The 24716-nt window shown below is 48.1% G+C and overlaps 1 protein-coding gene across 1 annotated transcript in view; it reads left to right on the forward strand.

Annotated features, from left to right (window-relative positions):
• The window catches only part of UHRF1 (ubiquitin like with PHD and ring finger domains 1), a 499879-nt gene that overhangs the window by 75857 nt on the left and 399306 nt on the right, over positions 1-24716 (forward strand). The window contains exons 4-5 of the mRNA XM_029614586.1: positions 880-1028; positions 1338-1553. Of these exons, the coding sequence (XP_029470446.1) occupies positions 880-1028; positions 1338-1553 (365 nt within the window). The remainder of the gene's footprint in view (positions 1-879; positions 1029-1337; positions 1554-24716) is intronic.

A 24716-nucleotide genomic window follows, 5' to 3' on the forward strand; every position in this document is an offset into this window, starting at 1 on the left:
TTTTAAATAAATAAATTATGGCTTGCAATACTGAGGCTATACGGAAGAGCTTAATATCCCTTTATATATTGTAGTAATGACTTAAAGCATTAAAATGTGTTAAAGGGCAAAGCATAGAACAGCTGTAAACATAAATTAGAAAAAAAAGATTTGACTAGATGTTCTCCTTATTGCCATAAATAAGGCTTTAGCAAGTAAATATTAGTAGTCATTAGTTTGCTTAAGTTTCATATCCATTATGATCTCATTAGTTCTCTGAAATTACCTTGATTGTAACAAACAAATACATAATGATATAAAAATTGATATTTTAGTTGTGTAGGTCAGAATTGCTTTTTTTTTTTTTTTTTTTTTGGCAAGTATTCTTTGGGTATACACATATACTGAATAAAAGTGGAACTTATAACTGCAGTAGTTTTTGGGTGAGACTTTTTCATTCTAAGGAGTAAATTGGACCTTGGATTTAAAATTATTAGAAATCCTTACATATATGTAAATGCTTTTTAAAATTAACATTTCTTCCTGGAAAAACCAGCTTAAATCCACCATTATGTATAGTATACCCATGATAGTTAAGAACTGTAAACATTTAGTGGGAAATTTAATACTTCTCTAAATATTCTATAGTTCACTACTACTTCTTCCAAACTTTGTAATCCCACAATGCCTCTAATTTGTATGCCACTGTTTTTGATAAGTGTATCTTATTACGATCATTCTCAAATTGCATCTTATTTACGTTCGTTCAGTGCACCTGTTAGCTGTTCTATGTACTGTTGTTTCTCTTGTGAACCGTTGTGAAGGCCAGTTCCAAACAACGGTATATAAAAACACTTAAAAATAAAGTATTAAACTTTATTTTACCTTTTCTGCCTTCAGATCAACGAATGCGTGGATGCCCGGGATATGAACATGGGTGCATGGTTTGAGGCCCAGGTTGTAAATGTTACAAAGAAAGAAAGGGCTGAGCAGCAAGTGATAGCTGCTGCTGCTGAAGAGGAAATTGTGTACCATGTGAAATATGACGAGTGAGTTGCCTGGCACTAAGCATTTTCAGATCTAATGAAGGGCCATAAAGGGAAACACTTGTAATAGTGACTTTGGGGGGGGGGAGGCTCCATAGACAGGAGATAATTTGGTTACAGAACCTGATTGCTGAGAAATTGGTACAGGGCCAAACTTATTGAGACTGGTTGCAGCACTGAGATTACAGCTACTGCTATATTGTTAAAGGTTGACATTTGTTTTACTGGTGTAGACTACTCATGTTTTTGTGATAGATATATTAAATGGTCTACAAAGCAGTAAACTAATGTAGTTCATTTTGTTTTTAAAAGCTATCCAGAGAATGGGGTTGTGCTGCTGAGCGGTAAAGATGTGCGTGCTCGTGCACGCACGGTGCTGCATTTGGATCAGTTGGAGGTAGGACAAGTGGTAATGGTGAATTACAATCCTGATGAGCCTAAAGAGCGTGGCTTCTGGTATGATGCTGAGATTCTGAGGAAGAGGGAGACTAGGACCATAAAAGAAATCTATGCAAATATCCTGCTTGGGTAAGTTGTCATTACTGTTTCTCCCATTGTTCACAATCCTGGCAAGGCTGCAAAATTCAAAATTTCTTATGACTATGGGTACATATATGCTAGTCAAATATTTCTGACAGTGAAAGGATCACTTTTATATTCATTGTGTGCTGCTCTGAAATTCAGGAGAGCACACAATGAGAAATTTATTGGTGTTAATGCTGGGAGATCTTGGCATTGTGTGCATCTTTCACTTTTTTTTTTTTTTGCTAGCTTTGACCTGGATGTGTGCCAGAACTACAAGAACATGGTTGCTGTAACTTTTTTTTTTCACGTAGATAAGCAGCTGAATTAGCCATGCTGTATGGGTACGTCCTCTGTGCCACTAGGTGGCGGAACTCTCAAAGTCTAGCAAAGTCTTTTAGCTAGGCACGCACTCCCTCCTGTATCCTGACAGGATCACCTCAGGCTCCTCAGTCAAAATTTTTCCACGCAACTGCGTGTGAGGAGCTCTCCCTTCTCCTCACATTTACTTGATAAAACACACAACTAATATATCTACATATCCAGACAAGAAAACAGAAGAAAGAAGAGAGGGAAATTGGGGGGGGGGGGGGGGGGGGGGGAAAGAATTTCCTCAGATGACTTGCCCTCACAAGATTGTAATAAACATCTCTGGGCATCCCATTCCAGTGTATTGACTTTCCACCTCTGTGTGCCTCACGGTTCACCCGGGGCCGGCACAGAGTGAAACTCGGGGGAGGGGCGCTAACGCCACAGTCAATTGACTCATGGCAGTTAAACAGGCTAATCTGATTCAAGTGCGCTGAGGCTTCAATTCCTCCATTGTGGCAGCAATTTGGAAATCCCCTGTCTCCAGGGACTCCCATCAGGCCATACGCCCCTCTTTCAGCCTGACCTCCTCGGTAGCCTCGAGGTCCCACTAGGCAGGCACAGAGTCAAGCTCCCGCGGCATTAATGCCCTATTCAGGAGGTGAAATGGATACATCGACACGCTGGCACATTGGCGTGCGGCAGAGTTCAAAAGCACGTCAGGGGCAAGGGTGTTCGCCGCCAAGCAGCAGTGGTTAGTGGTGCGCGACAGCCCGACATAGGCATTCAAAAAAAAAAAGCACGTAGACTTGCCAAGGACTCAACTCAGGGACCAGCATGTCAACGCACGCACCTTCCGCTATACCGAGGCTCCAGTGAGTGCTACGCCATGGCCTCTATGCAGGCCTTGGCAACCCCAGCCTGCCCATTGATGCAAACCGGACCAGGGGAGGAGGTACCGGGCGCACGGACGCTGGACATGCCGCACATTGGCACAGGCACCAGACACGCCCAACATTGACACAGACCGGGCATGCCACACATCTGCACAGGCGCCAGGCGTGCTGGAGCGACTGTGAAGGCACCGGGCACTCCAGGGGCATCAGCTCGGCCGCCGGCCGCACAGAATTGTCAGTGCAGGGCGAGTGGCGCACCACAGCATTTACAGGGACACTGAGTGCGTAGATGCGATTATACACACCAAACTCCTAGCAAAACCATGGTGTTCACTGCAAAAAAAACCCCAAACCAACAACCATTACTGCGCCGAGGCGTCCACGCAATGGATTGCGTTGCAGCTGCAATGCAAACGCATTAACAGTACAAACATATGCCCAACCAACGCTACAGCCATACAATAGGCAATAGAAAAAAAAAATTCCCTGTACGTACCAGGATCAGTCCAGGACACCTGGGTTGTGACTCTGCACCAGTAGATGGAGACAGAGCAAGATCTGTCTGACTTGGCTACATATAGTCACGTGCCTCACACAGCCCCTCAGTCTTACTCTGTCTCCAGTAGATGGTGCAGGTGCAGTCACAGCCTCTGGCCTAGGCCTGGTAGTTAGTCAGGTTTAGGGTTCTTTTAGCTTTTAAGTTTAAAAAAAAAAAAAAAAAAAAAAGAGGGAAAGCATTTCTATTTAGGAAAACAGAAGAAGGAAGGTCCTCAGTCTGTCCTGCCTCCCAGGGGGGTTGGAAGGTTCTGAGGGGACCATTCCCCCCCTGGTAGAGGCCGCTGCTAGGGTCGAGGACCCGGCTATCCCAGTAGCAGCGTTGGGGGTGACACCGGGGAGCCCGGTTCACTCACTCCTGCCGGAGCACAGACTTCAGCATAGAGGACAGCGCCAAGTTAGTAAAAAAAAAAAAAAAAAAAAGTTTTACTTTTATTTTGTTGTGCTGGCTCTCCGTTCCTTCGCGGGGGTGGGGGGGGGGGCTGCTCCGGCGCGGGTATTAATTTTGGATTTTATTTATTTTTAGTTTTTAAACTATTTCCTCGTCCTCGCGGTACTGCTGGATGCCAAGGGGGTTGGCCTGCCGCGCATGCGGCTCGGCTCGCGCGCATATGTTCTTCATGCGTTGCGGGCGGTGAGGGACCGTCCGGGGCCGGTCGGGGGGGCCGGTCCCGGCCGGTGCGTTCGCCGCCGCGTGTAGGGAAGGCTGCAGATGGGCCTGCAGATCTCTTCCCAGTCAGCGCAGGAGTGGCGACCATTTTGGGGACAGCCCGGGAAATTTCGCGGGAGGCAGTGGCTGATGGCGGCATGCCTCCCGCGCTTTCCCCACAACAGAGACCCTTGGGGGGGGGGGGCAGAATCCCCAGTGGAGGCCAGCGAGAGTGAATTTGCGTCAGTCTGACTCCTCCTTCTCCTCGGGCTTTGCGCTTTTATTGCGCAAAGTCCTCAAGTACAAAGGCCACAGGCGCAGGGCGGGGAAGCCCTCTCACGCCAAGGGATCCGGCGGAGGCTCCGGATCCTGGAAGAGAAAATCCGGTGCTGATTTGCGGAGAACCTTAGCTCCCCCTAGAGAAAAGCGTCCATTGAGAGGCATTGCTCAGGACACACAGTGAAACCCCGTCGCAGGACGAGGGAGATCCGGCCGACGGGGGGACGGTTCCCCTCAGCCTGGTACTGGCAAAGGTACGCCGGCCGTCGACGGAGATGACCCGAAGGTGGTCTGCCTCTTTCGGAGGGATGAGCTGTTCCCACTTATCCCGGCTATCCTCCAGGAGCTGGGGGTGGAAGCGCCTCCGGTGGTCTCTCGACCTGGAGCAAAGATGGACCCGGTGCTACTGGGTCTCACCGGACCAGCTGTGGCTTTCCCGTTCCACTTTTCGGCGTCCGATATTTTGTTCCGCGAATGGGATACGCCAGAGCTGGGCCTGAAGGTCAGCAAGGCTATGGATAAGCTCTACCCCCTACCAGAAGATGCCTTGGAGCTTCTCCGGTTACCAAGGGTGGATGCGGCGGTGTCCGCAGTGACGAAGAGGTTGATTCCGGTCACTGGGGCCCCGGCCCTCAGACATATAGGATAGAAAGCTTGAGCTGCAGCTGAAGAAGATTTTTGAGGTTTTGGCTTTGGGGGTCCGTGCGGCCATCTGTAGTAACTTTGCCATGCATGCGAGCCTGCGCTGGGTCCAGGTTCTCCAGGCCAATGCAGACCTCTCCGAGGAAGAGGCCACGCAGGCAGACCGTCAGGAGGCGGCGATAGCTTACAGCACAGATGCTCTATACGACGTCCTTCGTACTTCAGCCAGATCCATGGTTTCGGCCATTTCAGCGCAGTGTCTCCTTTGGCTACGCAACTGGGCGGCGGATGGGTCGTCCAAGGATCACCTCGGAGCGCTGCTGTTCAAGGGAAAATTGCTGTTTGGCAAGGAGTTAGATGATTTGATGTTGTCCCTCGGGAAAACAGGGCCTTTAAGTTGCCTGAAGACAGGTCCTGGCCTCGGTCCTCCTTCCCCAGTAGGTCTAAGTTCCGGGGTAACAGGAAATCTCGCCCCCAGAGGTCCTCCGGTCCCTCATACCGTGCGGGTTCCTCCTGATCCTCGTCTTGGTCGCGGTCCTTTCGAGGGAAACGATCCGGTAGACAGGGGGGAACCCCGGGGGGAACGGGGCCCAAAACCTCCCAATGAGATACGGTCGGTCCATCCCTCTCGTCAGCTCCAGTCATTCGTCCCAACCTTGGGAGCCCGGCTGGAGTTGTTCCACGAGGAATGGGCCAAAATAACTTCGGATCAGTGGGTCCTCAGCGTGATAAGACAAGGTTACGCGTTAGATTTTGCAAGGATGCCAACAGACAAGTTTCTCGTGTCGCCCTGCAAGTGCCCACGGAAGCGCGACGCCGTAGAGGGTACTCTTCAGCGCCTAGAAGGCTTGGGTGCGATACTCCCCGTGCCTCCCGGTCAACGAGGCGAGGGCCGTTACTCCATTTATTTCATTGTGCCAAAGAAGGACATTTTTGTTTAAATCAGTGATTGGGGGAGTGAAAGCTCACAGACTAGTGCACCCCTCTGATTCAAGTGCAACTCCAAGACTACCTTGGGCAAGAAGGATGGAATGGTATGCATTTTTTCCCTAGCATCGGCTTAAAGTTCAAATGAAAGATTTTTTTTCCATACCACCGTTCACCGTCCCCATCACTCCGGAAGGGAAGAATCTATGATGCAAAGATCTCGTATTCCAAGATCCATTCTAATACACCGCTAACTGAGAATAATTCAGTGGCCGGTTTAAAATGATTTTACTTTTTTTTTTTTTTTTTTTTTTTTTTAATCAGCGAGGCTTACACCCTGCATGCAACCACCAATTTGCATCGCACATACCTTGATAATAGGCAGGCTCTAGGAACCACGTTTCCAACAAGCCTTGCCTCAACACCTTCACCTCAATGAAAGCTGGAGGCACTTCCTGATTGCTGTTTTTTTTTCTCTGAAACTTGAAAATCTCTTCTAAGACTTCAGCAATTACCTTGGCAGCCAAACACCTTCCATGGTTAAGTGCCAGCGCCATGATAGACGAAGTTTTTCACGACAACTAGGCATATTTACCAGGTTGTCCAGACACTTTATTCGAAATTCAATCCACAGATACGGTCACAAAGCCTCAGGAACAAAAAACAGTAGTTCTTTTCATATCACCTTTCAACGTCCATCTTATCGTGACGTCAAGATTCAGCCTCTGCTCTCTACCGAGGATAAAAATAAATAAATAAATAAGACAGATGAAATGACCTTCAAGCCTTACTCCTCCTAGTAGCCTCTGTCTTATCTCCCATAGAGGCAGCAAGCTGATCAACAACATGCACCACATCAGCAAACTAGGACGCCTCGTCACCCGTGACCTCCTCAACCCCAAAACCCCTATCGGTTTTTGGAAATCATAAGAATACAATAATACTAATACATCCAGAATGACTCTCTCAAGTTCATTCTTCAGTCCTTCATCCCAGAGATCGCACTGCCTTTGACAAAGGCAAATGCCTTCATATAGATGCACCCCAGTACCTGATGCTACCTCTGTTTTTTCCAGATGGGCATCCATTCCGCCCCATACAAGATTTTTCCATGTGACCTTACTTCTTCCTCTACGGTTTCACCAAATACTAGGCACTGATAGTGCCGTACCATTTCTTGTCAAAGGGACTAATACTTCCCTTTCTAGACGATAGACCCCTAGTGCCGTCTGCTACTAAGGGGCTTTCTTTGCAAACTGTTCTTGCCTAGACAATCTAGGACTTCTATTCTTAAAAAAAAAAAAAAAAAGTCAATATTGCAGCCTTTCAAACTGCAATTCATGGGAGCCTGCATCGCATAGCTCACGGCAAAGCTTTCCTCCCTCACTCGAGCACACTCTCTCCGCATGGTCTACTACTCTACTTCACAGTACTACAGTGACAGTTCACCAGGCCCTGACTGTTCTGGGGCACATAAGGCACCCATCTGCGCAGTTTCTCATACGTGCCTGCATATCCACCACCTGAACTGCGGCCTCAAGCACAACTAATACTCACCGCAGCTTCTGAACGAATTTCAGACACAAGCTCTGTTGACTTCGTACAAAAAAAAAAAATGCTAACACTGCACAAAACCTTCATTATCCCCTACAAGGGAAACATAATCCAACTTTCAATGTGTTCTCTCTATTAAAAAAAAAAAAAAAAAAAAAAAGGCTCCGCTTCATGGAACCTCTACGAACCGGCACTTCAGATACTGGATCATGGATACTGGAGGACCCAGCAAATCTGCCATAATCGCGGATATGTGATGATGATACCCCCCCCCCCCCAATCTGATCTGTTCCTCATCGCGCCACCATGTAAAAGTCCATGGTATGGCTGCCTACCATGGCTTTCGATCTGCAACCCAATTTTGCCTGGGCGCCAACTCATGACTTCTTCCCTAGGATATGGTGTGGAGCTTGATAGGCTCGCTTGTCAGCATTTTTCTCCTATCCTCAGTATAGCCTCCTTGACGGGCCTACCTCACAGACTTCTGTACTTCCTCAATCTACTATGCAGCAGGGGCATTGGTGACTCCTCGCTACAACTTCCTGTGGGCACCATAACGGCTTGTCACCTTCTTATAAACAGTGATACTATTTTGTTATTCCTTGATATACGGTTTCAGGAGGCGGCTGTTGCATTTATATCCACCTTTGCAGAACCACCGGTGCCGGGAACATTGCCATGGTTCTCGAATAGTTCGTACTGTTGCACTTCTGGACACTTGTCACCTTCGCTACCTCTCATGAAAGGTGTTTTTCCTTCTCGCTTTAACTCCTGCAAGGGGACCAACTGAGTTGCAAGCATGGGTTCACTACCCTCTTTATCTTCAATTACACCATGACAAGGTGACCTTGCACACTTACCCGTAGTGTTCTACTATCGTTAATGTCCAGCTCCTGCATTAGCCAAACCCTTACCTTACCCATGTACCATCCAAACCTCCTACAATTAATAATGAGAAGTTGACATACCTTTGATTGTACTCGTGGAATAGCAAACTACAATGGGTGCACTCTGTCACCCAATCGACCCTTACAGCTATTTTTCCTCGTCATTTCTAACGCATGAGCATCCAATGACGACATCAACTTCATCCACAGAAATACCCAATTATGTCCTTTCAGCGAGGCTAGAAAGTCACAAATGCTATCTGAGATGCTAAGGACACATCATGTGCAGGAGATGACCACCTCGATTGTATTTTCAAGGGCATCTGTGAAGAGACGACACTATCACCGCTACAAGTTTTTTTTTTTTTTTTTTTTTTTTTTCAACCCACCAGTATTTACACAAACAGAAGGTGGATGATCCCTTTGCAATGGACTATCCTATAGAAGTGCAAATTCCAAACAAATACAGCCTTCATAGGAACTGTCCGCCACTATTTTCGTATTGAGCAAAAAAAAGACACATACTAATAGCTCAATACATCAGCTGGGGACTCCCACAAAGCATGGCTAATTTAGCTGCTTATCTACATGAAAAGAGCAAGTTTGCTTACTGTAAACGGTGTTTTCCGTAAATAGCAGATGAATTAGCCATGCTGCCCCGTCCACCACCCCGGACAGCTCTAGCATACCTACCTTGCTTTGATACTGACTGAGGAGCCTGAGGTGATCCTGTCAGGATATACAGGAGGGAGGGAGTGCCTAGCTAAAAGACTTTGCTAGACTTTGAGAGCTCCGCCACCTAGTGGCACGGAGGACATACCCATACAGCATGGCTAATTCATCTATCTACGGAAAACACAGTTTACGGTAAGCAAACTTGCTCTTTTTTTTTTTTTTTTGTATTAACTGGGTATTTTTTCCTTCTGAATAAAACTGGGACTAAAAAGTGCTTAACATCTAATCTTCATCAATGCAGACTATTGCACTATTTTGAGTAATAGAGCCTGACTCTTCTGGTTTGTCACTAAATTGGTTGATATCTGGTTATGTGGGGAACAGAACCTGAATTTTTCATACAAATGAACACTTGTAAATTTGGCATCTCCATTGTCATATCAAGTTTGTTAATCATTAATCTTCTTACCCTGCTACACCAATCAAGATGGATGGGTTTCGTCGTGTCCGTCGGTCTCATGCCATGTTTCTCCTAAGGGCCTCCAAGGGTGCGCGCATGTGCGCCACCCACGTCATGGTGGGAACCTCGGGGGCATACCCCTCGAGTGACGTCATGCCATCTGGGTGTTTAGCCTACGCTTTTTTGCTAGCTCATTGAGTTAGCAAGGATTGGATTAGGTTGGACTCATCTGGTCTAAGCTACTCTGACACTTCCTTGCTGCCGCTGGAAGCCCTCTCTGCCCTTCGGGGTATACGCTAATCTGGGTACCTGCACCTCGTCGTCCCTCTGCTTTCTTTCAGGTGCCTTACTGGGATCAGGTACTCGCTCCTCGAGGGCCTGCTCTGTCTGCCTCGGTGCCTGTTACCATCTACTTATGCCTGGTGAAATCATTAACCTTACAGCTACCATCTAGCGAGTAATCTAATTCTCAGTCTGTCTAATCTACAGCTCTGCCATGTGGGGAGACCTACACCTGGATATCCATGTACCATCTTGGTGAGACAGGTTCCCTGGGTTCCCTCTGCCGAGGGACCCTGGACTGCTACCTCTGGATCAACTCACTACTGCCACCTCTGGTGGTATACATCAGCTGTACAATAAAAGACAAAAGCTCTGTGTTTGTGTGTCCTGAGTCTAGCCCAGTACTGTGGCTCCCCTCGGGGCTCCTCCCCGTGGGCATGGTCATCTCCCACAGTATCCAAGAATCCACTGAAACACCTCGAAACCATAACAGGTTTATACCACCCTGCTAGCAGATGGAAACACAAACTTTCTCAGTGATATCACTAGTAGTAGTAGCAGCAGTAGTGCAGTATGGTTAGAATGCCAGAAGTGCTGAAAAGCATAATATAAAAATCTAAAATAAATACATTTTAACAGAAGCATAACTCCACATTCCCTTTGGAGTTATCTGCATTTCTCTGTTCTGGGAGACATTTTCATTTTCAAGTCCTTCGTTTTGGTCTGGTTACTGTCCCAAGGACATGTTCCTAGTTCTTCATTGTGGTAGCAGTCTTTTTTGCATGCAAGAAAGTATTCTAGTTCATCCCTACCTGAATGACTGGTTGATCAGAGCAAAGTTTGCCTAGGACTACAAATCTATCTCCAGGGTGGCACTATTGTTGCAAGAGCTCAGATGGGTAACAGATTTTGCAAAGAGTAACTTGCGACCTTAGCAGTTTCTGGAATTCCTTTGAGCTCTTTTCAACTTGAAAAGGGACAGAGTTCAGTTAACAGCAGAGGATCCAGAAACTGCAAGCACAAGTGTGTTCCTTGATAGGGACCAGGAGACCTTTGGTGGTGGTAGGTTCCATGGTGGCTGCCTTTTAACTTGTTCCTTGGGCAAGAGCTCCTCCAAGATCCTTGCAGAGGTCCTTGCTGTCCAGGTTGGACCCCTCTGCTCCCAAAATATTGCAGTCAGGTTTTTGGTTCCGGATCAGCTGAGAACTGTAATGGAAGTGGTCTCTTATGCTCCGGTGTGGTTGGCGCAGCCTAATAGATGAACCCACTAGGCCCATGCCGACAGCTAGCAGACGTGCCCTGGCCTGGGGCTTCACCTGTACCAGTCCTGTGCCCTGCAGGCTGAGCCTTTGGGTTCCAGGTGCCGGCAGGATTTAGGTCAGGGTACCACAGAAGATGGAGAGTCTGAGTGCTGATCTGAGATCATGGCAAAGCAGAGAATCATTGGGTGCAGGCCAAGAGTTGGGGGCAGGCAGCAAGAAGAGTGTAATCCAGGTCCAAAGCAAATGTTAGAGGCAGGCAAGAGAGTGGTCCAGGTGCGAATGTTAGAGGAATCCTTAGCTCACATTGTGACATGCTGGGGAAGGCTAGTGATGGTACTAATAGTGAGCAGCAAAAACTCAAAAGTAGAGAATTTCTACAGCTGATGAAAGGGTAGCAGGGGTCATTTAGGCCGGTTGCCCTGATTCAGTCATGTCCAGAATGTTGTCTTTGTGTTTACCCCATGACCACTGATAGGCAGGGTGCTCAAAAAAATCTCCAGGCATTGGAGGCCAGTAGTGTTTGACTCCCGATTTGCCCAGTCATCCTTGGTATCTACCTTATAAATGGCCTGTGACCGACGGCCCGCAAATGCGCAGTAGAGCGCAGCTCTACTGCGCATGTGCGGGCAAGGATGTCGATCAGAAAAAAAAAATGGCGGTGGGGCCGCAGGAGCGGGAGGAGAAGCAGCGGCGCCGCGCGCTGCTTCTCCTCCCCAGATCTGCCGGCAGATCTCGGGGGGGGGGGGGGGTGTCACTCCCGCGCCCCCCCCCCCGAGATCTGCCGGCAGGAGCGGGAGGAGAAGTAGCGGCACCGCGCGCGGTGCCGCTACTTCTCCTCCCCAGATCTGCCGGCAGATCTCGGGGGGGGTCACTGCCGCGCGCGCGGGAGTGACCCCCCCCCCCGAGATCTGCCGGCAGGAGCGGGAGGAGTTAATGGAGCCGGGTGAGGGTTGCGGGAAGTCGCGCTTACGGCGCCGGGAGGAAATGGAGGTGGGTGAAGGGAGGGAGAGGGGGACTGAGTGAGTGGGAGGGAGAGGGGGACTGAGTGAGTGGGAGGGAGGGAGAGGGGGGACTGAGTGGGAGGGAGTGAGGGAGAGGGGGGACTGAGTGAGAGGAGAGGGAGGGTGGAGAGGAGTGGGTGGGGGAGGGGGGTGGTGAAGAGTGAGGGAGAGAGAATGAGGGGGAGGTGAGAGACAGAGGGATGTAGCCCGTTTTAACGGGCTTTACGGCTTGTGTAGATATAATCCAGTTATTGGAGAGTCCTCTCCTCTTGCCTCAGGATCCAAGTCTGCTGAATCAAGTACCAGTACATCATGAGGATCCAGCTCTTGAGAGATCTCATTTAAGCAAGAGAGGTATCTCTGGAGGTAATGGGTACTCTGTGTTCTTGAAAGAGCTTTACTCTGTAGCTTATGTCAGGGTATGTTGGATTTCCTAGTGTGTAGACAGAAGTACTCAAGACCTGTGGGTTATCCTACCCTGCCAGCAGATGGAGATGGAAAAGCTGACGTCACTTCTGCAGTGACTCCAGCCTGCCAGTATTCTCAATCTCCAGCAGATGGTGGATGTTCATCATCCTATGGGGATTGCTTCAGATTTTGGAAGGAGATAAGAAATTGCCATGCTGGGTCAGACCAAGGGTCCATCAAACCCAGCATCCTGTTTCCAACAGAGGCCAAACCAGGCCACAAGAACCTGGCAATTACCCAAACATTAAGAAGATCCCATGCTACTGATGCAATTAATAGCAGTGGCTATTCCCTAAGTAAACTTGATTAATAGCCATTAATGGACTTCTCCAAGAACTTATCCAAACCTTTTTTGAACCCAGCTACACTAACTGCACTCACCACATCATCTGGCAACAAATTCCAGAGCTTTATTGTGTGTTGAGTGAAAAAGAATTTTCTCCAGTTAGTCTTAAATGTGCTACTTGTAACTTCATTAACCACTGGAGACATACTTGATGTGGGCAATAGGGGTCTAACAACAAAGGTTCTGATGAAATTGTAACTAATCTGACTTGCTTACCCAATATGACGGAGTGATCCTATAGAGACTGTCTCTTATGTGTTTGTACAGTGCTGCATACATTGAATAGTTTTACTGAAATCTTTAGCAGTAGAGCAATGGACGCTTTTGGGAGGAAAGTGTTTCAGAACGCCATGCTCATTGCCTGCATTGCTTCTTATCAGCTCTACATGAGTCAGTACTCGTGGGACATCTGGAAGCACGTGCAGGAGATGGCCGAGCAGCTGCCTCAACAGCAGCAGGACACATGTTGTCTGTGTGTAAGGGCTTGGAGTGCAGGAAACACAAGGTCTGAGTGACCTACAGTCTGAAGGTACAGGAAGGACTCGCTGACATGCCATGTACTGGGGAGAATCTCTTCTGAGAGAGGGTGAGGGACACGGTGGCCCAGCTCCGGGACCACCATGAAACCCTCCAACAACTCTCTGCCAGCACTCTGGACCAGCCCTGGCTGGCAAGAATGGGACAGAGGAAGTACTATCCTCTGCCCCCTCGCTCCCTTCAATACCATTAGGGCTCCGTGGCAGTCCCAGGTAGCAAAGAGCCCCCAAGCCCCAGCTAGTGCCTCAGTCAATTCCAGGGATGGGATTTTGACTGGGTTGTAGGGAGTGCAGGCCAGTTGCCCATACCCAGGACACTGGACCCTGCGGTCAAGGGCAGGCTGTGTTTCTTCGTAAACCAGTGGCCCAGTATACCCTCAGACCAGTGATTATCTCCATTGTCTGTCAAGGGTACCAATTGAATCTATTGGGTGTCCCGCCAAATTGCCCTCCAAGCCCGTTTTGGGAGCTGGTAGCATATCAGGAGGTACTACTAGTGGAGCTCTCCTCCCTCTTAATGGCCAGAGTGGTCAAGCCTGTCCCACCAGGTAAAGAGGATGGGGATTCTACTTCGGGTACTTCCTGATTTGAAAGAGAACAGGAGGATTCCATCCCATCCTAGGCCTTGGACAAATTTCTGAAAAGTTCAAGATGGTTTTCCTGGGTGCCTTGATCTATTTTTTATTTCTTTTTTTAATAAAAAAAAAAGGGACTGGCTATGCTCCCTCTATCTAAAGGACACACAGACTCGCATTGAAATCTTCCTTAGTCACAAGAAGTATCTCTGATTTGTGGTGTGAAAACAGCACGTCCAGTATTGAGTGTTGCTGTTTGGGCTAGTGTCAAACCCCACATGTCTTCACAAAATGCCTGGCCTTGGTGGCTGCACACCTCTGCAGGCTAGGGGTGCATGTTTTCAACTCTCTGCATGATTGGCTGTTCATGCATATACTTTAGGCAGGGCTGACAGGTCCATGATTTTGACCATCTGGGTGTTGATGATGAACCTTAGCGACTCAACCACCCAGCCACCTCAGTTGGACTTCATAGGAGCCCTGCTAGACATGGCTCGGGCCAAGGCCTTCCTGCCTTGTCAAAGGGCCATCACTTTGATGACCATCCCGGCAGAGATTCAGCAGAACAGGCAGGTGTCAGCTTGGCACATATTGAGGCTGTTGGGCTATTTGGCTGCAACCGTCCATGCTACTCCTTTGGGCCGATTACACATGCTGAGAGCCAAATGGACCCTGAGGTTGCAATAGTGCCAGGACTCCATCCAAGTCACCCTGATTCTCCGGGACTTGTCATGCATGGATACTTTCAAGTCTAGAAAGGGGGATCTCTTTTCGGAGCCCTCCTACCCAAATTGCCCTAACCATGGATGGATGTGTCCACCATGTGAATGGACTCTGCACCCAGGGTCTCAGCTCTGCTTAGGAAAGCTGAACTTCGGGCGATCCGATATGCGCTTTGGGCTTTTAGGGATCTGCTGTCCAACAAAGTTGTCCTGATCCAAACCGACCACCAGGTAGCTATGTGATACATCCACAATAAGGGAGGTTTGGCCTCGTACCTCCTATGTAAGGAAGTGGTCCAGATCTGGGTGTGGGCCCTATCCCAGGGCATAGTGCTTAGGACTATATATGGCTGGGACCGAGAACGTGGTAACAGACTGAGTCGTGCCTTCAGATCCCATGAGTGGCCCCTGGACTGGGGGTAGCGAATAGGATATTCTGTCTCTGGTGGAGCCCAGATACAGATGTTAGCGCTCCCTTGCAACATAAAGGTGCCTCTGATCTGCTCCCTGTACAGATCAGACAGAAAACCAGCTGTCATTGGGGTAAGGGTCTTCTGAACGAGTATCCTCAGATTCCCTTAGTGGTGAAGACTCTCTTGAAGCTTCACGAGGTCAAGGGGACTATGATTCTCATAGCCCCTGATTGGCCGAGACAGGTCTGATTCTACTTCTATGGGAGTTGTACATCTGGAGACCGATCAGTCTGGGGAGTCTTCAGATCTCATCATGCAAGTTGAGGCATCGCAACCTCTAGGCCCTGTCGCTTACAGTCTGGATGTTGAGAGGTTAATTCTGCAACAACTCGATATGAGGATGGGTTCTGGTGGCTTCTAGAAAGTCTTCCACTAGAAAGTCCTATGCACTGAAGTGGAGAATGTTTTCTGTGTGATGTGAGCAGAAGGCCTAGATCTGTTCTCTTGCCCCACACAAAACTGCTTGATTACCTTCTTACATCTATTGGAAGCTGGCTTAAAAACCAACTCCATTAGTTTCTCTGTACAGCCTATAGTTGTATTTTTCATGCAGAGCCTGCTTCAGTTGAAGCCTCTCCTAAGGCCTCCCGCTGTGTCTTGGGACCTCAGCATGATGTTAGCTCAGCTAATGAAAGCTGCTTTTGTGCCACTGCACACCTGTGACCTGAAGTATTTGATTTGGAAGGTCATATTTTTGGTGGCGGTCACCTCTGTGCACAGGGTCAGCGAGCTCCGGGCCTTAATGACTTATCCACCTTACACTAAATTTTATCATGAAAGGCTGGTCTTGCATACGCACCCTAAGTTCCTGCCTAAGGTTGTGATGGACTTCCATCTAAACCAGTTCATCGTCCTGCCAACATTATTTCCTAGGCCCCAATTTGCACCAAGGCGAAAGAGTACTGCACAGTTTGGACTGCATGTGAGCATTAACTTTTTATCTGGAGCGGACAGAAGCCCATAGACACGGTCCACCCATCTTTTTATTTTGGTAGGAATAGGTTGGATGTTGACATTACCAAGCACACTATCCAATTGGCTAGCAGATTGCATTTCCTTTTGTTATGCCCAGGTGGGACTGCATGTTGGGGTGATGTCAAGGCTCATTCTGACAGAGCCATAGCAGTGTCTGTGGCCTATTTGTGAGCAGTTCCTGTGGAGATCTGCAATGTGGAATTCTCACCACACATTCACATCTCACTATTGTCTGGATAGGGATGGCAGACAACAGTTTTTAGCCAGTCTGTCCTTTGGAAGCTATTTGAGGTGTAGAACCCAACTCTCCCCACCTAGGGTCTGTTTGGGTTCAGGCTGTTGTGCCCGTTGGCACCTGGTTGGGTGTCTGGTCCCCTTTTGTGTTGGGGAGAAGCTTGAAGCTATGGATTCAACCATGTGTGAGGACTACTATCCTGCTTTTTCTCGGAGAAACCAGAGTTGCTTACCTGTAACAGGTGTTCTCCAAGGACAGCATGATGTTCCTCATGAAACCTGCCTGCCACCCCGCAGAGTTGGGTTTCTCCTCCTAAATTTTCAAAGCTTCTAGAACTTTGACTTAGCACACTGAGCATGCCCTATACCAGTGGTTCTCAACCAGTGTCTTGACACACCAGTGTGTCGCCAAGACACGCAGATGTGTCTCCACACTTCCCGGCCCCCCGCTGACCCAGCTGCTCCCCCGCCCAAGCAAAATAGGTCCTCTGCCCGGGCTTAAAATGCCGATAGCCTGGGCGGAACGCGGCAGGACAGCTGTAGTCGGCAGCACCGGCATTCTCTCTTCTTTCCACTCCCCCTCCCCCCCCCCCCCCCGGCCCGGAAGAGGAAGTGGTGAGCAGCGGGTGCGTGCGCAGGAAGAAACCATGCTAGTGCGGGCAGCATCAGCCTGAAGAAGAAGAGACGCAGCCTGAGGAATGAGCAGTGTGGCTCTGAGAAAAACGAAGAATGTCGTCAACCCCCATGGCCGATGGGACTCCTTTTCTCCGTGAGGGCTGAAAATGAAGTAGGTTGCTGCTGCCTTTAGGGTTAGAAGTGGAGGAGGCTGCTGCTGCTGGCGCTAGTTCGGGGGAGGGGTGGAGTGAGTGAATGAGCAAGTTATGTGTGTTTGAGATGTATGTGAATGATTGAGAGCCTGTAATGTGAAAGAGTATGTGTGTGGTTGAGAGCTGGTTTAGGTGAGGGAGCATGTATGAGATTGAGAGCCTATGTGTAAATGAGAGCATGTTTGTAAGCATGTGAATGAGTCTGTGTGTGAGAGAAAGACAGCATGTATATGTGTGACTGAAAGCCTGTGTGTATAAGCCTGAAAATATTAGCAGCATGTGTGTAAATGTGTAATTCACATTGCATTTGATTTCTCCTGTCTGTCCTCTTTGTTATATTATTGCTTTTACCCTAGTTCTTCTAAATCCTCTAATTACTCAATTCTTTTGTTTCCCATTGATAGCACGGCTGAATTAGCCATGCTGTCATGGAGAACTGTTGATCAGGGCCTGGGAGGCAGAGCTTCCTAAGCAGAGGTTTTTTGTCCTCTGCGGCTGCTTGTGTGTTCCCGCACAGGAAAGTAACAGATTCTCCTCAGTCTGTTTTTTTCCGCACGCGGAGCTTTTTTCTCCTCAGCAGATTTTTTGATAGAAGAAATGTCTAAATTTAAACCTTGCCCATGTGAGAAAATCAAGTCCATTACGGAGGGACATAAGTGCTACCTGATGTCTCAGGCCCGACCACATTCAGGATGACTGTGAAAACTACGGCCGAATGTCTCAGCGAGCCCAGTGGCGACGGGCACAGAAGATTCGAAGTCTTCAAACTGAAGAGAGAGGTTCCTATGCCCCCCCCCCCCCCTGAGGCTCACTCCTCACCGGGGCCAGCAAAAAAAGGTCCCAGCTGTGAGAAGAGCGTCGTCCCTGGACCCAAAAATCTCCAGGCCTGGAGAGTCAAAGGGATTTGTAAATAGTCCCATGACAAATTGAAGGATACTCTGGGTTCGCTAATGAAAGTGATCCTAAGCGGCAACCGGGGATCTGGTCCACTATGGCAACTACCGATTTCGGCGCACGAGGCTTCGAAAGCATGGCACCGAGAACACTCGACACACAAACACCCGGCGCAACAGATGCATCGAGCGTCGATATCGATTCACATGGCGCCGAAGCCGATGTAACCTGCGCCGAAGCCGACGCAACAATCATTGAGACCGCCTAACCCAGAATGGCTATCTCTGCGACCATCAGAACCGATGCACTCGGCGCAAAACCTAGACAATCATTGAAGCATTCCACCTCAGTGGAAACGACGCAGGCTCAACAGGGTCTTGCTCCTCAACATCACAGGGCAAGAGTAAGACTAGAAAACGTAGATGCAGTTCGTCCACTGATGACACAAGCCATTACAAGGAGCATTCCAATTCTGGAGGAAGGCATCACAGACATTCCAAGCACACGCATGTCCAGAAAAGCAAAAGAGAACACATATCCGAACATGATATCTCTGATTCCAGTTCGTCTCACCATGCAAAGACCTCAGGGCATACCTCCGACTCTGAGGACGACGTGGTAAAAATTCCTTCTTCTCATACATCATTTTCTTCCTTTTCAAGAGCATCGCCACAAGCATATGCATGTCCTTGGTATGAGGAGAATCCTCAATCACCATCTGAAAAGATAGCAGAGGACCACCAGATTCCTGTTCCAGGATTGAAAGCTGTGCCTCCAAACCATGACTTAGGGGCTCACCATCGCCTCCATCTCGTATTCCACGTCCACGAATGCCACCATTAGCACAACAAGCTTTTTCCAATTTATCTGAGGCATTATCAGATTTCTTTGACTCCCTTCAATCCTCTTTTCAGTTGCCCCACGTATCCTCCTCCAGTTCTCCTGAACTACAACAGGAATTGGAAGAAATACCTACAGAGCCATCACACTCACCGAAACAATTGGTACACGAATCACCTGTTCACAAGCTTCCATCACCCGGTGAATCACCTTCCCCTCGCTCATCACCATCTTCTTCTACCGTATACCCTTCCAATCCGCCAGAACAACCGCAGAAACCATATTCACCGCCCGAAGACTTATCGTACCCAAAATTTTTAGACAAACTTGGGAACATCCTACATTTAGATGTCCAAAAACTTCCTGACCCGAGGTCAGAAACACTCGGCCTTCTAAAGATTTTTAATGCTCCAGGGGAACAGACATCACTTCCCCCACAGGAAGTATTGGATAATGTCCTTTGGAAATCATGGGAAACTCCACACTCACTTTCTGCGGTATCACGGAAAACTGATCTAAAGTTCCGTATGCCTAAATCATCACGCTACACCTTACCGCAATTGCCACATACATCTGTAGTGGTAGAATCCGCTATGCAGTGATCTAAAAGATCAGACGCATGCCTCCTACCCTCTGGGACGGGATAATCGTTCCCTTGACGAGTTTGAGAGGAAGATATACCAAAACTCTTGTTAGCTGCTCGTATTCAAACACATCAATTCTACATGATACAATACATGTATGAATGCATCCAAGCGACAAAAGGACTGCTAACCTCCACCGCAGAACAAATTCCGCCTCCTCTCCAGGACATGGAGGCGTGTTCTCGACATCTACTGCAAGCAGTTTATAAAGGCTTCGAAAATTCCTCTAGAGCTTCTGCTACGGCCGTTGCAGCTCATAGGATAGCTTGGCTCCGAGCTAGTGCTATCAGGGAAGACCTTCATGACAAGCTCGCTAACTTACCATGTACTGGAGACAATTTGTTCCATGACACGGTCACCCAACTTAAGGAACAAGCTGTAGCAGTCCAGTTGTTGACAGCAGCATCTTCATTTTCGTCCTCCCGTCATTATTTTAGAAATACTCGATGCCAGCAATTTTCACACCGTCCTTACCGTTCTTTTTAACCATATAGAAACCCTTTATATCAACCACACCAAAGGCCACAGGCACAACAGCAGCAGCCACAGAATAGAAGAGGCAAGCCAAGGAACCAAAGACAGCAGGGCCAGCAACCTGCAGCCCCCATCAAATCAACTCAATCATAACATCAGACCACTGGGTTCTCGAAATAGTACAACAGGGCTATCAGCTTCAATTTGCAGCGAAACCCCTTCTCCCTCACCTTCAGATTCGATCAACAGAAAAGAATCATCCTCAACTTGGAGAGGAGGTAGCCACACTTCTCCAACAACGGGCAGTCCGAGTTGTTCCACAGACAGCCCGAAACACAGGCTTTTATTCTCCATATTCCCTCATTCCCAAGAAATCCGGCGGCCTCCATCCAATTCTGGATCTCCCAGACTTGAACAAGTATCTAGTCAAGGAGAAATTCAAAATGGTGTCCCTAATAGGAGGGTAAAATGATTGTCTCCATTTTACCCTCCTACAACCCAACGATTGGATGTGCTCAATAGACTTGAAGGATGCCTATACACATATCCCTATCCATCTGTCCTCTTGGCACTACCTCTGCTTGCAAGCATCAACATTACCAATACAAAGTTCTTCCCTTTTGGTCTCTCAGCAGTGCCCAGAGTTTTCACAAAGTGTATGATAGTAGTGGTGGCTCACCTACGTCAAAAAGGAATGACAATCTTTCCATATTTGGACAATTAGCTCATAGTAGCTTCAAGCCTGGACAAGTTAGTTGAGCAACTTCGGCAAGTAATAGATTGCCTGAACAGTTTGGGACTGATAATTATCATAATTTGAACTTGAATCGAACTCAAATTCTACAATTCATTGGCGCTAGTCTGGATACTACATGCAACAGAGCATACCTGCCGGAGGACAGGAGACACAAGATGTGTCGGCTACTACGAATTCTCATCCCCACACACAAACCTACAGCAAGACAAATCTTGACAGTCTTGGGTCATATGGCAGTGGCCATCTTCACAGTCCCCAACACCAGATTACACATGCGTCTTCTACAATGGGGCTTGAAATGTCAGTGGAAACAATACTTACAACCATTGACGAAGCTCCTACTACTTACCTCAGAGATGATGGACATCAATTGGTGGCTCAAGGGATCCACACTATCCAAAGGAGCATTGTTCAGCAGCCCCCTCTCACAATGCAGTACTTACCACAGATGCATCTCGCAAGGGTTGGGGAGGTCATTTGGACTTTCTCGAAACACAAGGCCTGTGGTCTCCTCAAGAACAAAACTTACAGATAAACCTATTGGAACTCAGAGCAATTCGAAACGCTCTCCAAGCGTTTTGATCTCACCTGCAGGGGCGCAGAGTGATGGTCTACATGGACAACCAATTGGCAATGTTTAAATAAAACAAGTAAGGAGGGTCTGGTTCGTGGTCCCTTTGCCAGAAAGCCCTACTGATCTTCCAACTGGCACATCAGCATTCCATTCATCTACAAACAACTTACCTGCCGGGAATAGCCAGTATCAGGGCAGACAGACTGAGTCGTGTGTGTTATCCTCATGAATGGTCTCTCAATCCCCAAATAGCTCAAGGAATATTTCTGCAATGGGGAATTCCGACGATAGATCTCTTTGCAACAGAAATGAACACCCAGGTTCCTAGTTTCTGCTCACTTTGGCTCACTCCCAACAGTGGCGCAGGATGCGTTCTTAATTCCTTGGAAAGAGAGCCTAATGTACGCCTTTCCACCCATACCGCTCATCACAAGGACTATTCAAAAATGCATGGCAGACGAGGCGCAACTGATTCTCATAGCACTCGCTTGGCCCAGACAACCGTGGTACAGTTACCGCCTACGCCTCTCCATCGCAGACCCGATTTGACTACCAAGTCAACCAGATCTGTTGATCCAACAACAAGGAATGGTTCTCCACCCACTTCACTCTTCCCTTCACTTGACAGTGTGGAGATTGAGCAGTTCCTATTAACAGAACAAGGCATATCCACGGCAGCCCAAAAGGTCTTGCTGGAGTCTAGGAAGCAATCAACTAGACATAATTACAGTTTCAAATGGAAACGTTATTCTGACTGGTGTGCATCTAATGGAATCTCCCAGTTAGATTGTTCTCTGGAACTGCTCATGGATTACCTTTTATACGTTATATATGTCTGGCCTGGCGACGTCCTCGATAAGAGTTCACCTTTGTGCAATAGCTGCTTATCACAGGTCATGTCACAGTCAACCTATCTCAACTCACCCCTTGGTATCTCGGTTCATCAAGGGCCTCTCACATCTTCATCCACCAATCGCTAAACCACCAGTTCAGTGGAATCTAAACATAGTATTGGAACAACTAATGCTGCTACCTTTTGAACCCATGGATTCTGCACATATAAAATACTTAACTTGGAAAGTAGTATTCTTAGTGGCAGTCACATCCGCATGACGAGTCAGTGAGTTACAAGCGTTAGTTCACTATACTTCATATCCTCAATTTTACCACCATAAAGCAGTTCTTCGAACTCACCAAACCTTTCTTCCAAAGGTGGTGTCGCAATTCCACTTGAATCAAACGATTGAATTACCAATGTTCTTTCCCAAGCTTCATTCTAACGACAGAGCAGATGCTTCACACGTTGGACTGCAGACATGCGTTAGCGTACTACAAAGAGAGAATGCACTCTGATTCTTGTTCTTCTCAACTGTCTCATTCAACTCATACACCAGGACTTCCAGTAACTAAACGTACCATTTCCAGCTGGTATCGAATTTTGCTATGAAAAGAGAAAGCTGCCTCTAGAATCTTTTCCAAATGCTCACCAAGTTAGAGCTATGGCAACCTCCATAGCACACTTCCTACATGTTCAACCCGTAGACATCTGCAAAGCTGCTACTTGGTCATCTCTTCACACATTCACATCGCATTATTGCCTAGATCAACAGGCAATGGCGGATGCGAAAATAGGACGGGCTGTACTACAGCCTCTTTAAACATAAGAAAAAAAAAAAAGGTCAACTACCTCTTCTATATGATCACGCGACAGTGGAGACACAGATCAAACTGCGTGATCGGGAGCTTGGGACTCCCATGACAGCATAGCTAATTCAGCCCTGCTATCAACAGGAAAAAGCAAGTTTGCTTACTGTAAAAGGTGTTTCCGTAGATAGGATGAATTAGCCATGCTGGCTTTCTCTCCTCCCTGTTAGTCGACCATTTTTTCTACTGCTATGCCTAAGCTTAATTAGACTGAGGCGAATCTGTTACTTTCCTGCGCGGGAACACGCGCGCAGCCGCAGAGGACAAAAAACTAACCTCTGCTTAGGAAGCTCCGCCTCCTGGGCCCTGATTGACAGTTCCCCATGACAGCATGGCTAATTCATCCTGCTATCTATGGAAACACTGTTTACAGTAAGCAAACTTGCTTTTACTATTATATTTACTTTAATCCTTCTCTCTTACCCACGGCCGCCCCCAGCGCCGACCACAAGGCAGCCCCCTCCGATTCGGGCTTCCTCCTCCTCTTCGCACCGGCAACCAATCCTGTGAGCGGACGCTGTTCAGCCAATCTGGGGACAGCCCCGGCTGGCCTTTTAAACCTTCACAGCAGCTAGGCGCCGTGCGCCGAAGGAGCGCGACAAAGGGGCAGGCCCCTTTGTGCGCCCCTTTGTGCAGCACCGCAGTGTTGCCCTCAGCCCCTTTATCGCTGTAGTCACAGTTCTTACAAGGCATTCGTTTCAGACCACCCTGACCACCTCAGACCAACTACAATCTTTCTAATCTCCCTTGCCAGCAGCCAACAATTCACACCACCTTCAGAGAAGACCTAGAATTGGGAGCTGGGAGACAGGGCCGCACAGCCTTTTGCGTGAGCATATCTGGGTAAGTCGCACCCAATCTCGCCTACACAGCCGAGGGCCCCTGCGCCGTCCATGTACCCTGTGGCCGCTCTCCGCCACTAAGACCCTCCAGCCATTCAAATTGCAGTCGCACCGGAGATTGATTGCATTTAAACGCAACCGCAGCAGAGTTAAGGCCTCAACCCAACTCCAAACGCTGAAGCAGCCCCGAAGTGAAGTGAGACTCAGACTCAGACTCTGTTTGACTTGCCACCTTACCAGGATTAATTTCTTGTCATCTTACTTCCCCCCCCCCCCCCCCCCCCCTCCAGCCTACCATTGGCAGGAGTCCGCCACCTTTACAACAGCACCTCTACTCCCTCTTTTCTTTGTCACCCTTAGCGGCTGCATAAAGATGCACTCGTTAGCTATCCCCATAATCAGGAACAAATTCAGACGATACCTGCATCTCCACCCATCACACAATGACAAAGGCTAATTCCTATAATGACCTCTCCAATTACTCAATTTTTTGGTCTCTCACTCTTTACACTAACTCTATTTAACGCACAGTCGCTCTCCAAAAAACCCCATATCCTTAATGACTATCTGGTTGAAGTTAACCTAGACATCTGTGCAATCACGGAAACATGGTTTAAACCCACCGATACAGTACTAATGAATCAGCTTCCCACGCAATTTTACGACCTCGTCTCAGTCCCCAGACTCAATAAAAGAGGAGGAGGGCTCCTCTTAGCCGTAAAAAAAAAAAAAAGATTAGGCCTAACCCTACAACAAAGCTGGAATTCTCCTTCTTCAAATCTGAGCATCTTCAAATCGGCCTTATCTACGCCCCCCCCCAGGAACCCTAGATTCAGACCCTTCACTTACAATCGAGCTCATAGCTAAACATATATCAATGCCGACAAACCAGCCATAATCCTGGGA

Source organism: Rhinatrema bivittatum, chromosome 8, assembly GCF_901001135.1.
Source record: "Rhinatrema bivittatum chromosome 8, aRhiBiv1.1, whole genome shotgun sequence".
Lineage (NCBI taxonomy): Eukaryota > Metazoa > Chordata > Amphibia > Gymnophiona > Rhinatrematidae > Rhinatrema > Rhinatrema bivittatum.